This window comes from Euleptes europaea, chromosome 17, assembly GCF_029931775.1.
Source record: "Euleptes europaea isolate rEulEur1 chromosome 17, rEulEur1.hap1, whole genome shotgun sequence".
Lineage (NCBI taxonomy): Eukaryota > Metazoa > Chordata > Lepidosauria > Squamata > Sphaerodactylidae > Euleptes > Euleptes europaea.
The window spans coordinates 2,615,871-2,629,787 of NC_079328.1; the positions used below are offsets into that span (position 1 = coordinate 2,615,871).

The 13,917-nt window shown below is 46.4% G+C and overlaps 1 protein-coding gene across 1 annotated transcript in view; it reads left to right on the forward strand.

The window, feature by feature from the left end:
* The first annotated feature begins 299 nt into the window (after positions 1 to 299).
* Positions 300 to 13,917, forward strand: part of LOC130489202 (sodium-dependent neutral amino acid transporter B(0)AT3-like) — a 54,227-nt gene continuing 40,609 nt past the window's right edge. The window contains exons 1-2 of the mRNA XM_056862938.1: positions 300 to 459; positions 11,639 to 11,779. Coding sequence (XP_056718916.1) covers positions 300 to 459; positions 11,639 to 11,779 — 301 coding nt within the window. The remainder of the gene's footprint in view (positions 460 to 11,638; positions 11,780 to 13,917) is intronic.

Sequence of the window (13,917 nt, forward strand, 5' to 3'; positions counted from 1 at the left end):
AAAGCTGCACAAAAGGTTAGTATGTTACAAAAGGAAGTATAAGCTTATTGGTCATACACATAAAGATTAAATATCTATGCTCAGTTAACACAGTATCTGTAAATTAGAAAGAAGCATACAAAGGAGTTTCTAGAGGGTAGTTACTTTGGGTGGGTTCTTCGTGTGGATATGCTCTTGAATGTGACGTCAGGTGAAAAGTTCCTCCCCTTGTTCAAAACTCCCAAGCCAGTTCTACTATAACGTACATGAGCTTCAACTATTCTAGTGGTTGGTAGTGAAAGAAAAAAGAGGTTAAGAAGATGTCGAAAGCGTCATCAGTAGATTTCCCCAAAATCCAGGAAAACGATAGCAGACCGAAGTGGGATAATAAATTACAGTATATTTTAAGCTGCGTTGGATTTGCTGTAGGGTTTGGGAATGTCTGGCGTTTTCCATACTTGTGCCAAACCTATGGAGGAGGTAAGAGAAAATTAGGGCTGCAACTGGATATTTGGTTTGTGGTTGATTATCTGTCTGGGGTAAACAAAAATATGGCTCTCATATTCTTAAAGGAATGTAGTCCTTCCATTCTTGTGTTCTTCCATTCAGGTGTTTGAGTTGACCCCATGAAACTGTCTTATATTCGGTTAGTTAGACCCTTCTTCTATCAAAGTCAGTGTTGTCTACTCAGACTGGCAGCAGCTCTCCAGGGTCTCAGGCAGAGGTTTTTCACATCACCTACAATCTGATTTTTTTAACGAGATTTGGGGGGGGGGCGCATTTGAACCTATGACCTGCGTGCCAAGCAGATCCTCTACTACACAGTATAAATTATCCCCAGTTTTCCCTTTCTAGGCACATTTAAGATATTTCCAGTCACCCTTTTGACCGCCTTCTACCTGGGCCTAAAAAGAATAATTGAAAACATGCAATTGACTTTTTGGAGCTGGTCTATCCTGCGGGGGGGGGGGGGCTGGTGGCCCTGAGAGTTTAGCCAAAGGATTAAGAACAACATTATAACCAATGGGGAGCTGTAAAGCATAGAAAAGGTGTCAGAGTCTCCTAAAAACCAGCCGTACCTCCCCCCTTCAGGAGAGTATTACATTTAGTAAGTATGTAAATCATGGAAGTACTGATCTGTGTAGCCTGTGAAAAGACACCTCACGCTCTGTCTTAGCCCTATAAGATTCCCATTTATGCTCCCTGATCCAAGAATACTTAGCTACAGCATGCCCAATAGTTTATTGAGCAATGTACACTTAAGGCTGTGGTTTCTTTTAAGAATGTAGTAGTATGATGTCATTGCTGATGATACATATAGACATTGATTTTCTGCCCCTCTCTGCTAGCCTGGGCTGGCCGTGCACAGGTGTAGAGGCTGCCTTAAGACACAGCCCACACGAGGCTTGTTGCTTTGGGAAACGAAAGGAACCGATATCCTTGATTGATAAAGAAATCCATACTGTGATATGAAAGATGAGATTGGCATTCTTACTAGCTGTCCAACAAGGGCTCTCATTGTACAAGATGCATTTGTACGAGTCAGGCTGAGGTTCAGTCACATATTCAAGCAGAGGCTCACCTTAAAAGCAATTGGGAGGGGGCTGCTCTGAGTGGCAGCATGGCAGCGAAGGGGCTTCAACCTTCCCTCCTGCACTCTTTTTAGTAGCAAAGGAGGCCACTGGCAGGGGCCCAGTTTGTCCTGCTGCTGGGACCAGGGACTGGGATCCCGTGACTGAAGACATGTGGCCCAGTGGGAGGCCAAAGAGGCATGTGCCTGTGGCTGCTTTTGCTGCCAAAACATTGGGGGGGGGTAGAAGCTCCGTGTCATATTGCTCTGACACTCAGAATAAGATCACCTCCTCCGTTGATTTTAAGGTGCATCCCATCTTCACTGGCTGACTGTGAGTCGGATTGGAGAACCCCAACCCGACTCACATCAGGTGTCTCATGTAATGAAAGTCTAAGAGAGGCAGAGAGAACATGTTTCCCTCTTGGAAGTTGGAGAAAGAGAGCAGGGGCAGCTGGGCACAAGAAAGTCCCTGAGATTATCAGTCTAGGCAATAAATGGACAGCAGCAGAACAGACAAGAGGAAAGCAAACAGACGGATTTGATCTGTCCAGTGTGCTGATACCACTGCCTCCCCCTCCCCCCGGCCCTGGTATGCTTACTGCACAGAGATGTTGCCTTGTCCTTCACTTCAAACACTGTTGGCTCTGATCAAATAGGTTTTGCGTGATTTGAAATATTTTGAAAACCTCTCTTGCTAATCTTTACAGGTGGAAGACTATAATATTATAATTTATTTTTTAAAAACTTGATATGATGAAGGTCTCATTGCTCATGATATGCATGTGTGTGTGTGTGTGTGTGTGTGTGTGTGTTAAGTGCTGTCAAGTCACTTCCGACTCATGGCGACCCTATGAATCAATGTCCTCCAAAACATCCTATCTTTGACAACTTTGCTCAGATCTTGGAAATTGAGGGCTGTGGCTTCCTTTATTGAGTCAATCCATCTCTTGTTGGGTCTTCCTCTTTTCCTGCTGCCTTCAATTTTTCCTAGCATGACTGTCTTTTCCAGGGAGTCTTGTTTTCTCATGGTGTGACCAGAGTATGATAGCCTCAGTTTAATCATTTTAGCTTCTAGGGTCAGTTCAGGCTTGATTTGATCTATAACCCACTGATTTGTTTTTTTGGCAGTCCACGGAATCCGTAACACTCTCCTCCAACACCACATTTCAAAGTCATCTACTTTCTTCCTATCAGCTTTCTTCATTGTCCATCTTTCACACCGATACATAGTAATAGGGAATATGATGGCCGAAATTAGCTTGATCTTGGTTGCCAGTGACACATCCTTACACTTCAGAATCTTTTCTAGCTCCTTCATGGCTGCCCTTCCCAGTCTCAATCTCCTTCTGATTTCTTGGCTGCAGTCTCCCTTTTGGTTGATGATGGAGCCAAGGAATAGAAAGTCTTCAACAATTTCAATTTCCTCATTGTCAGCCTTAAAGTTGTGTAATTCTCCTGTAGTCATTACTTTTGTCTTCTTGATATTCAGCTGTAGTCCTGCTTTGGCACTTTCTCTTTTAACTTTCAACAGTAGTCGTTTTAAGTATTTGCTATTTTCTGCCAGTAATGTAGTGTCATCGGCATATCTCCCTCCAATTTTCATCGGCATAATGTTCCTCCCTCCAATTTTCACTCCACATGATATGCAAAGACATTTATTTTCTCCTACTATGTTTGTTTCTAAAGTGCCATCAAGTCACAATTGACTCATGGTGACTATAGCCAGGGGCTTTCAAGGCAAGTGATTAAGCAGAGGTGGTTGGCCATTTGTCTTCTGCTGCAGAGTCTTCCTCGGTGGTCTCCCTTCCAAGTACCAACCCTGCTTAGCTTCCAAGATCTGATGAGATCGGGCTCTCCCTTGCTGCGTTCCCTCCCTCTCCCACTATTAGCCCTGGTCAAATGGGTTTTGCATGGTTTGCAGCATTATGAAAATGTGCAAAACCCATGTAGATGCATGGAGAGGAATGCAGACTTCAGACAGAAGGGATTAAATGAGGGATCTTCTGCTTCAGGGGGAGGAGATTACCCTTTCCCCTGAGCCATTTTCCCAGTGTAACACACACACACTCTCCATTCCTATTTGCCCTGATAGGGAGATCTCCAATATTTTGTCTGGTTTGGACCCAATGTCAGGATCAGGCGTCTGTCCCTAGCATCCCATAAGCAAACTCATCCAGGCAGGTAGCTCTGAAGCAGTAATACTTTATTAGGAGCAAAAAGATAGATTAAAGAACTGACTGCCTACATGCAGGTGAGGCTAGTAATGATGAATACAGGCAGGTTACAAGCTTAAGACACTACGAACTGAAAAGGTAAACATTGCTAAGCAACCCTGAGATAAGCAGTTCCTAGGAAGACAGACTAAACATTATCACAGCTGCAGAAAACAGGATGAGCAAAACTGTACACAGACGTTCAGAGGCATGAGAACCAAGGACTTGACATGTGGCCAGAACCTGGCTTAACTCATGTCAAAAGCCTTTGCTCCAGCGAACAGGCAAAGGCCTGACATTCTGCTCCCCCTAAGCCCCCCCTCCCTCCCAATAGCCGGGCGAGGTTTTTGGGGGTAAGCATCGTGAAACTGGCGAACTAGACGGGGGGGCAATCACATGGTGCTCAGCCACCCATTCATCATGACCAGGCCCTAAGTGTTTCCAGCGCACCAGGTAGTAAAGCACCTTATTGCGGATCCGGGAGTCTAGGATCTTGGAAACTTCAAAATGTTCCTCCCCCCCTCCCACCAACACCGGGGGCTCAGGAGCAGGGTCGGGATGCCATTTGGGTGCATGTTCGTATCTCTTTAGCAAGCTGACATGAAACACTGGATGGATGCCCCTCAGGGACTTTGGAAGACTGAGTTCTACTGTGACTTCATTTATGAGCCGTGAGACTGGGAAAGGTCCCACATATTTCTCACTGAGTTTTTTACACGGGCGTAGGGAGCAAAGGTTTTTTGTGGACAGATATATTTGGTCCCCCACCTTGATGTCCCACCCCGGAGAACAGTGTTTGTCTGCTTGTGCTTTGTATTTGCGCTTGGCCCGCTCCAAAAAATTTTGCAACCAGGGCCAAGTATTTTGTACTATGTTCACCCAATCAGCCTCTTCAGCATCGGCGCCCTCCCCAGAGTGATCCATACTCCCAAACGGCCCAAAGTCCTTTCCATACACTACCTGAAACGGGCTAAAACCAGTGGACTGATGGGAGGCATTATTATAAGCATACTCAGCAAAAGGTAAAAGATCCACCCAATCATCTTGATGGTAGTTTACATAGCAACGCAAATAACATTCTAGTACAGAGTTGACACATTCAGTCTGGCCATAGGTCTGGGGTTGATAGGCACCGGACAAACCTTGTTCCACACCAACTCAAGAAAAGCTTTCCAAAACTTTGCTATGAATTAAGAGCCCCGATCTGAAATTACCTTGCGCAGAAAACTGTGATATTTGAAGACATGTGATGCAAACATTCGAGCGAGTTTTTGAGCCGTGGGAAGTCCCATGTAAGGAACCAAGTGAATCTGCTTAGAAAAAAGGTCCATGACCACCCATAGTACCATCTTCCCCCGGCTGCGGGGAAGATCCGTGACAAAGTCCATGGCAATAACTTCCCAAGGAGCCGAAGGTGTTTCCAAAGATTTCAAAAGTCTGGGTGGCTTCCCCACCACCCTTTTGGCTGTAGCACAAGTGGGGCAGCTGTGAATAAACAAATCCAAGTTCGTTCTCATCCCTGGCCACCAGAACTGTCTGCGTAAAAGATGCAGGGTTTTAACAATCCCAAAATGCCCCGCCACCTTGGAACCATGGCCCCGATCCATCACCTCCCGCCGAAGAGACACAGGAATGTACAGTTTATTTTCTTTAAACCAGAACTCCCCTTGCAGAGTTATTTTGTCAGGTAAGCTATTTGCGGCTCCCTCTGCTCTGCAGGCTTGAGTCAAGGCACCTTTGAATGAGTCTGGCAGCCCTTCCAAGGGAGGGGACTCTCGTGCTTGGGAGCGAGTAAGAATGGCCAGGCTAGGCAAAGTCCCCCACTGCTCGGGAGTAAATAGCGAGTCTGTGGGATGATCTACCTTGCTTTGATACTGGGGGAGTTGAGAAAGCGCATCTGCCAATTGATTCTGCTTGCCGGGCACATGCTTTAACACAAAAAGGAACTTAGAGAAGAATTCGGCCCATCACACCTGCTTTGCCGTGAGTTTGCACATTCCTTTTAAAGCCTTTAAATTTTTATGATCCGTCCACACTTCAAACGGGACGTTGACCCCCTCTAGGAAATGTCTCCACACCGTGAGAGCGCATTTGACTGCGGCTGCCTCTTTTTCTCAAATGGGCCAGTTCAATTCAGACAGGGAAAACTTTTTAGAAAAGTACACACAGGGTTGAAGTTGCCCCTCTTCCCCCACTTGCAGTAATGCTCCCCCCATCACTACATCAGAAGCATCCACTTGAACAATGAAAGGTTTCTCACAGTCAGGGTGTTTGAGTATAGGCTCTGAAGTGAACAGTTTTTTCAGAGTGTCAAAAGCCCGCTGACATTCTGGAGTCCAATTCAACCGGGAGGAAGGCAGAATGGCCAAATCCCCCTTCCCCTTCATTTTTAATAAATCCATTATGGGTAACGCCACCTGCACAAAATTGTTGAGAAACCCTCTGTAAAAATTAGCGAACCCGAGGAACTGCTGCAATTGTTTGTGTGTTGCCAGTGGCTCCCACTCCAACACCACCCTCACTTTCTCAGGATCCATGGCCAGACCCTTGTGCGAAATCACGTACCCCAAAAAGGTCAGTTTATCCTGATGAAACTCACATTTGGACAACTTTGCAAACAATTGATTGTCCCGGAGGCATCTCAGTACCTCTTTGACTAACTTCACATGCTCCTTGTAAGTTTTTGAATAAATCAAAATGTCATCTAAATACACAATCACTCCTTTGAAAAGTAAGTCATGTAACACCTCGTTAATCATATGCATGAAGACACTAGGAGCCCCCTGAAGACCGAAGGGCATAACCAGGTATTCAAACATTCCAAAGCAGCTAGAGAAAGCTGTTTTCCACTCGTCGCCGTTCCGTATTCTAACGCAATAATATGCTTCGATTAGGTCCAATTTGGTAAAGATGTGACATTCCTTCAGTTGACTGAGCAGATCTGGAATCAATGGAAGGGGGTAGGCATTAGTCTGGGTGACTGCATTGAGTCTGCGAAAATCAATACATAAGCGAAGATCTCCTGTTTTCTTATGCACAAAAAGGGAGGGAGCAGAGCAAGGTGCTGATGAGGGTCGGATGAACCCACGAGCTATATTTTTATCCAACAAATCCCGCAATACTGACTTTTCCTTCGGACTCACTCATGGAATAAATTTTCCCCTTTGGCAGTCTGCCCTCTCCTACCAGCTCAATGGCACAGTCTGTTTTGCGGTGGGGAGGCAGAACTTCGCACTCTTTCTCATTAAACACATCTGCAAACTGGGTGTATTCTACAGGTAGTTGGGGGGTATAGTATCCCGATTCTTCAAAGCCATGGCAGCACCCCCCCCCCGCACAACTACCTCTCTCCGGTGTCGGTCACACTGTGGCTGGGCGAAGGCAATAGTCCGGGCCAGCCAATCTATGGTGGGACCGTGTCCTTGTAATCAATTTGCTCTGAGCACCATTGGATACTGGATGCTAGGAACTATCGTAAAATGGATCTGCTCCCAATGAGTCCCGACTCCCAATGCTACTCGGCCTGTGCGCCGGTTAACGCCCCCCCTTAAAGTCACTGCCATCCATTTGAGCAAAGTGGATGGCTTGGGGCAGGTCCACCGCTTTCACTTTTAAAGCTTTAAAAGTCTCCTCATTGATCAAGGTTCGTGCACACCCCGAGTCCACTAGAGCCTCCACTGAAATCTGGGGTCCCCCCTTGGGACTTAGTAAAATAACGTCTACAAATAAAGTCTCTCTCATATCGCTTACCATCACTGGAGCCCCCCGCTCATTGTTGGAAGAAGTCTGCTGTGGAGCCCCTGTTACAGCAGACCTGGGACGTGTTTTGGCTGGTGACTCCAAACCTCTCCCTCCTACGAAGCTGACGAGCTGTCCTGGCTCGGCACGGGCACATTTGTAATCCATGATCCCGTTGGATCAAGTTGTGTAGTATGCTGTTCCTCTTGGCCAGTCGGTGCGAGGTTGAGAGTGGAGGGTCCTTGTCTTCTGGGACTCCTTGCCTCCTGCCCGAGCTGCCTCCTCCTTGGCCGAGCGCACAGCGGTTGGAGGACCCTCAGACCGGGAAGGACAAGTGGCAGCGAAATGTCCAATTCTGCCGCAAACCAGACACGCCCCGCTCTAAAAATGCCTCGCTCTCTCCGCTGTCTGGATGGCTGGAGGTCTGGAGCCTCCTCTCGGGACTGCCTGCTCCAGCCGCGGCCCCGAGTCCTGTGCCTTGTGTTGTTTAGACAAATTCAATAATTGCTGGCAGTTTTCCACTTCCACTGCCAGCAGAATCCACCCCTCAAGATCAGGGGGGGATTTTTGCATGAAAACCCAGTGGAGAATCTCTGTTCAGTCCTTCACGGAAATACTGCACATGCGTGGCCTCGCTCCAATCTGCAACTTTGCTTGCTAGCAACTGGAACTCCCTCACATACTGCATCACCGACTTGGCACCCTGGCGAAGCTGTAGCAGAGCCAACTTGGCCTGTGCGCACTGGTGCGGATCCTCAAAACGCCGTCTGAGCGCAAAGATAAAGTCATCTAGGGTCCACAGCACACAGGAACGGAGGTCGTACTGCTGGACCATCCAGCTCGCTGCCTCTCCTTCCAGCAGCAAAGCTTCATACCGTACACAAGTCTCCTCTGAAGCGAAAGTGGGCCCCTGCTCTCTCATGAAACTGTCCACATGGATCAAAAAGTAGGGGAGCTTCTCCCCTGAGCCATCAAAGGAGGCTCGCAACTCCCTCCACAGAAGTGTGGGCACCTGCAGTGGCGGTGCTTGCGGTTGCTGAGGCGGTAGCACTTGTGGTTGCTGTGGTGGCGGCACTTGCGGTTGCTGGGGCAGCACCAAAGGCTGCGCTTAACTGTTTTTGTTCACCTCTTGCCAAAGTCCCTTCAATAAGCTCCACAGCGTAGCTACCTCTCAACCAGTTCATGGTTTTGCAGCTGGAGACATAGGTAGTCCTTGTCCCTTTCTCACCACTTCTGCGTGTGGCGCAATCCCGTGCCCCACAGCGGTGGTTCCTCAGAATCCCTCGTTGGTCCCATCCAAGAGCCGACTGTAAAATCCCAATCCTCCTCCCGGCCAAGGCAGAGCCCGCTCCCCACCACCACTGGGTATTAACGTGTTGGGGCACCCACAGAGACTCCTGTCAGAGCTGCGGACAAAAGTCCGGAAATCCGGGCACTGCTCCGTCCATGCCCCGAGGTCGCGATTGTCCCAACGGCAACATGGGGGCCTCCTCCAGCTTCTCTGGCTGCTTAGGTTCCGCATCTGGTACCTTGGGGTCTACCGGCTCTTGGTTGGGAACCAACTGTCTCTTGAGATCGGGCACATCGGTGTCTGGAGCTTCACCCATGGTGTTGGGGAGAACACGGCATTGCAGCCCAAAAAAAGGATTACTAGCCTAATGTCAGGATCAGGTGTCTGTCCCTAGCATTCCATAAGCAAACTCATCCAGGCAGGTAGCTCTGAAGCAGTAATACTTTAATAGGAGCAAAAAGATTGATTAAAGAACTGACTGCCTACATGCAGGTGAGGCTAGTAATGATGAATACAGGCAGGTTACATGCTTAAGACACTACAAACTGAAAAGGTAAACATTGCTAAGCAACCCCGAGATAAGCAGTACCCAGGAAGACAGACTAAACATTATCGCAGCTGCAGAAAACAGGATGAGCGAAACTGTACACAGAAGTTCAGAGGCATGAGAACCAAGGACTTGATGTGTGGCCAGAACCTGGCCTACCTTATGTCAAAAGCCTTTGCTCCAGCAAAAAGGCAAAGGCCTGACACCCAAGTTGCACAAATGTAGTATAGTGGACAGTGAATCCAGTAAGGTCAAATGTCTATTCACCCAAATGAAGCAAACTACATTGCCTAATCCAATTTGTAGGGTTCATGTGAAAGGAAACGTGGTGGGGTGAGGCCGCAAGCCTCTTTGAGAAAGAGCAGGGGACAATGCACTCAGCAGAACCTTGGGACCGTGATGAGAAGCTCTTGATGGAGCACGTGCTTGCTTTTGAACCAATGTGCAACCATTTGTGTTGCTTCCAGAGAGTGAAAAGTTTTGGTTTTGCTGATAACCTCAGCCTCACTTCAACAGCCTAATTTTCATTCAGAGCTGATTAGAGTAACTGACATCTAAAAGGCTTTCCTTGCCATCTCTTGTACACAGCTTCAGTTTTAGATCTACTTGGGATTGTTATCATTCTCTATAGTTACTGATTGATCAGTTTTACTACCAGGATTTATTGCCTGAGTGAATCCAGTTATTTACTGACTCTGCCTTAATGGAGATGGATTTTTTTTGCCCCAAAAGATGAGAGTCCAACAAACAGGCTTCTAGGCAACTAGGATCATAAAAGCATTCTTTTGTTTGGCTCATCATTGATTCTGACAAATGAGTTTAAAATATGTGCATTAGCCACTGTGGAACAGTTCATATGTTGGAAGGAAAACTGAGCATCTCTCTTTGAGGGTTTGGTCCTGATTATGACATACTGTAACCACTTCTGCCCGTAACACCTCAATAGGTAACAGGAATAGGGATCTCTGTTCTTGACTCTTGCTAGCTGCTTTCAGAGAATGAACTTAAAACTGATTAATTGGTCATCAGGAACGCTGGCAAATGGAAATGACAGAGCAATTTTCTTCAGCAGAGAGGTGCCTTTTACGATGAGAGGTAAATGATTGGCAGAAAAGGCCCCACTGTTTTATCCTTTCCCATGCAGTAATATAATAAAGATATCTAGAAACCAGATTTCTCATTTTACCAGCAAGGAAATATTGCATATTCCATCTCGTCAAACATGTGATGTTTTCAGATTTTATTTACAATGGAATAGGTGTTGGTTTATAGGACATCAGCATCTGTAACACTATCTGACTACACGGACAGTAATATTATGTTTTTTTTTTTAAATTACAATTAAACTTCAAAACAACCCCCCAATGCCATATCCATATATCATATCCACGGTAAAGGTTAAAAAACAAGTTGTGGTCCAAATTATTGGAAAATCCACAAATTAACTGAAGCGAAGAGTCAAATGGACACTAATGAAAACTATAAGCACGGTACAGGGCATATATGAAAGAGCATAGGGCAAATAGGGGTAGATCTGGATGCCATGGCAACCCCCCTCCCAGGAGCTGTCAGGGAGGTAGGATTCTACCGGCATTCCCACAGAGTCCAGTCTAAATACGTTGTTTGCAGGGCTAGAGCAGGCCTTGACCAGCATCTGGAGAAACCACAACATTCTCTTCTCAGGCCATGCCTGACAGGAAATGGAAAACTCTAGCGAGCATCTACAAGTGATTTCACACACATGCTGCCCATTTCAAATGAAACAATTCTTTTCATGCCATTCCTAATTCTTAAAAGGCAAAGTGTTGTTGTTGTTTGTAATCTTGACCACCTTCCACATTTGGGCTGGGTATTTGGTCCCTGCCCCCCAGAAAATTTTTCAATTCATCCTCAGACAACATATTGATGATAATCTTTTTGCATGTAAATTATGAAAATCCTAAGCAATGCCAGAGTAGGATCTATAGGAAGGAATATAACCAGCAATCTGTACTTTTAATTTTGTTTTAGCATAAAACTAACAAGTGTGCACTAAAAAATAGTTTGAAGTATGTAGAACCATTGGGGCTTCACCATGATGGATGTTGCTAATAGTTCTTGGTTTGTTCCCTTCACTGCTAACTGGGAACTTGAACAGTTAATAAAGCACCTAATCGAGTCCTTGAGCCTGTCTGTAATGTATAAAGAACCCTAGGTAAAGCTGCTTTTTGCTTCATAGGGGTCATATCAGTTTTAGGATGTTAGATGCCAAAGGATCAAAGGCATGAGTTTACTGTGTTTGGGTATTCTTTTTTTAGGGGCGTTCCTGATTCCATATCTCATTGCGCTTGTGTTTGAAGGAATCCCGTTGTTTCATCTTGAACTGGCCATCGGACAGTGCTTGAGGAAAGGGAGCATTGGAGCCTGGAGTACCATCTCACCTTACCTGGGAGGAGTTGGTAGGTTTCTGCAGCTGCCTGGAGCAGTAATCATGAAATTGGCTAAGTGTGGCTCATCCCTGGAAATGTGCCTGGGCAGGGTGGTCTTTAAGAAGTTCTTGTTATTTTTTGAAGGTGATAATAGGCCTGTATGGGCTGACTTACCTGTGCTTACCATCATCTGATTACCCTGTTCCTGTGGTGCATTAGATATGGATATAAACTATATCAACTTGACTCTACTGAAGAGGACTGGGTGAGAGCCCCTGTACAAGTAGTGGCAGGAACCACTGCTGATGTCTTGGGTTTCTGCAGGTCCCCTCCCTTCCAGGCTACCTGCCGTGGCATTCCAGAGTGTTCCATGACCATCAAGAGTGGCTCTGAGGAGGGAGGCAAGAGAAGGAGCAGGTGGGAAACCCCTGCTTTTTGGAGAACTCTGTTTCTGGTTGTTACTAGGGTTGTGCAAAAACGTTTTTGGTAAATTTTGGGTTCAGGTTTTTTGGCTCGATTTTTTTTTTGTGGTAAACCCAAAATAAGCTGAATACCCATACCAGTAAATATGGGTATTCAGCTTATTTTCAGGTTTCCCAAAAAATTCAGGCTTATTATAGTCAATGGGGATTTTTTTAAGCTCCTGGGGGCGTTTTTGGAGGTAGAGTCCCCAAATTTGCAGTGTGGTTGCAAGGGACTCTCCTTCAATGGTCACCAACGTTTGGTGAACTTTGGGACAGGGGGTCCAATTTTATGGGCCCACAAATGGGTCGCCCCCATCCCCCAGGCATTTGAGCTGAGCTGTCCATCAGGTACAAAAGTTCAGCATTGCTGAGGACTGGCGGAAAGAGACGATTCCAGGCTGGTGCCTCAAAATCTGGTCTCTGCCTTCGTTTCTGGGTCGCTTTGCATGATGTCCATGCAAATGAGCTTCCAAATGGAGGGAAAAGGCTTAAATGCAAGAGAAATAAGACACGGAAAACATTTCTTTTGGTGGCAAATGACATCCTGTGAGCAGTCCTTTATGTGGTCATGAAAAATCAGATTCCAAGAGATGGTAACGGTCCGGGCAAATTATATTGGGGCCAGCTGAAGTCATGACCTGTGCAGGCAGTGCAGAGGGGTTTAAAGACCACCCGCCTCTCTTCCCGGTACTCCCGGGAAGGCGGGCGGTGGGGTGTGTAACAGATGTGTGCCTCCCGGCCGGGAGGCACATATCTGTTTAAAGGGGCCCCCCGTGCAGGTTCAGGGCACCCCCCTGAAGGCGCGTGGGGGGTCTTTAAACAGATCTGTGCCTCCCAGCCAGGAGTCCTGGGAAGAGAGGCAGGGGTCTTTAAACCCCTCTGCGTGTGGGGGGGCGTGGAACAGATCTGTGCCTCCAGGTCGGAAGGCGCAGATCTGTTTAAAGGGCCCTCCCCGCACCTTCATGGAAGCCCCGTGAAGGCGCGGGGGAACCCTGAATCTGCCAAATTTATTCACCAAACCCCCAAAGTTGGAGAATTCGGCTCCCCCGTTTCCCGCCTTTTTTGAGTTCGGTTAGTCCCAAACCAAAAAACAGCCGAATTGGGGGAAATTCGGCTGTTTTTTGGTTCGGGATGAACCGAATCAACAGCCCTAAGATCAGCTAGTTGTCAGTTGGTCAGTCCAAGTTGGCTCCAATTACACGTCCCTTACCTCCAAAGGGCCCCAACTATGAGGCCCTAACAAAACTAGTCAAAAAGAAAAAGAAAAAGGGGAGAAAGCACAGAGCTGTGCCTCTAGGCAAAGATGAATAGCTGAACCCAAAACTGCTGAATATCTATCCCTGGGTTTTTGCATTCCCCAGGTTTTGCGTTTGGTAAACCTGAATCCTGAAATTTACCAAAACAGCTAATTTTGGGTTTATTTTCAGTTCGGGTTTATTGATATGCACAACCCTAGTTCTTACTTTTATTTAAAATATTTCTATGCCACCTTTCCACTCAAATAGGATCCCCAAGGTGGCAAATGTCAAAACAATCAATACATTAAAACAACAGTTAAAATATAGGTGTATATAAAATATTTAAACAATTCAATAAAAACATATAAACACACAAATGCATATAACACAATAAGGGAGGAGGGCTGATAATAGTCAGTAGGGGAATACCAAACCAAACAAAAAAGTCTTCACCCACCAGCAGAAG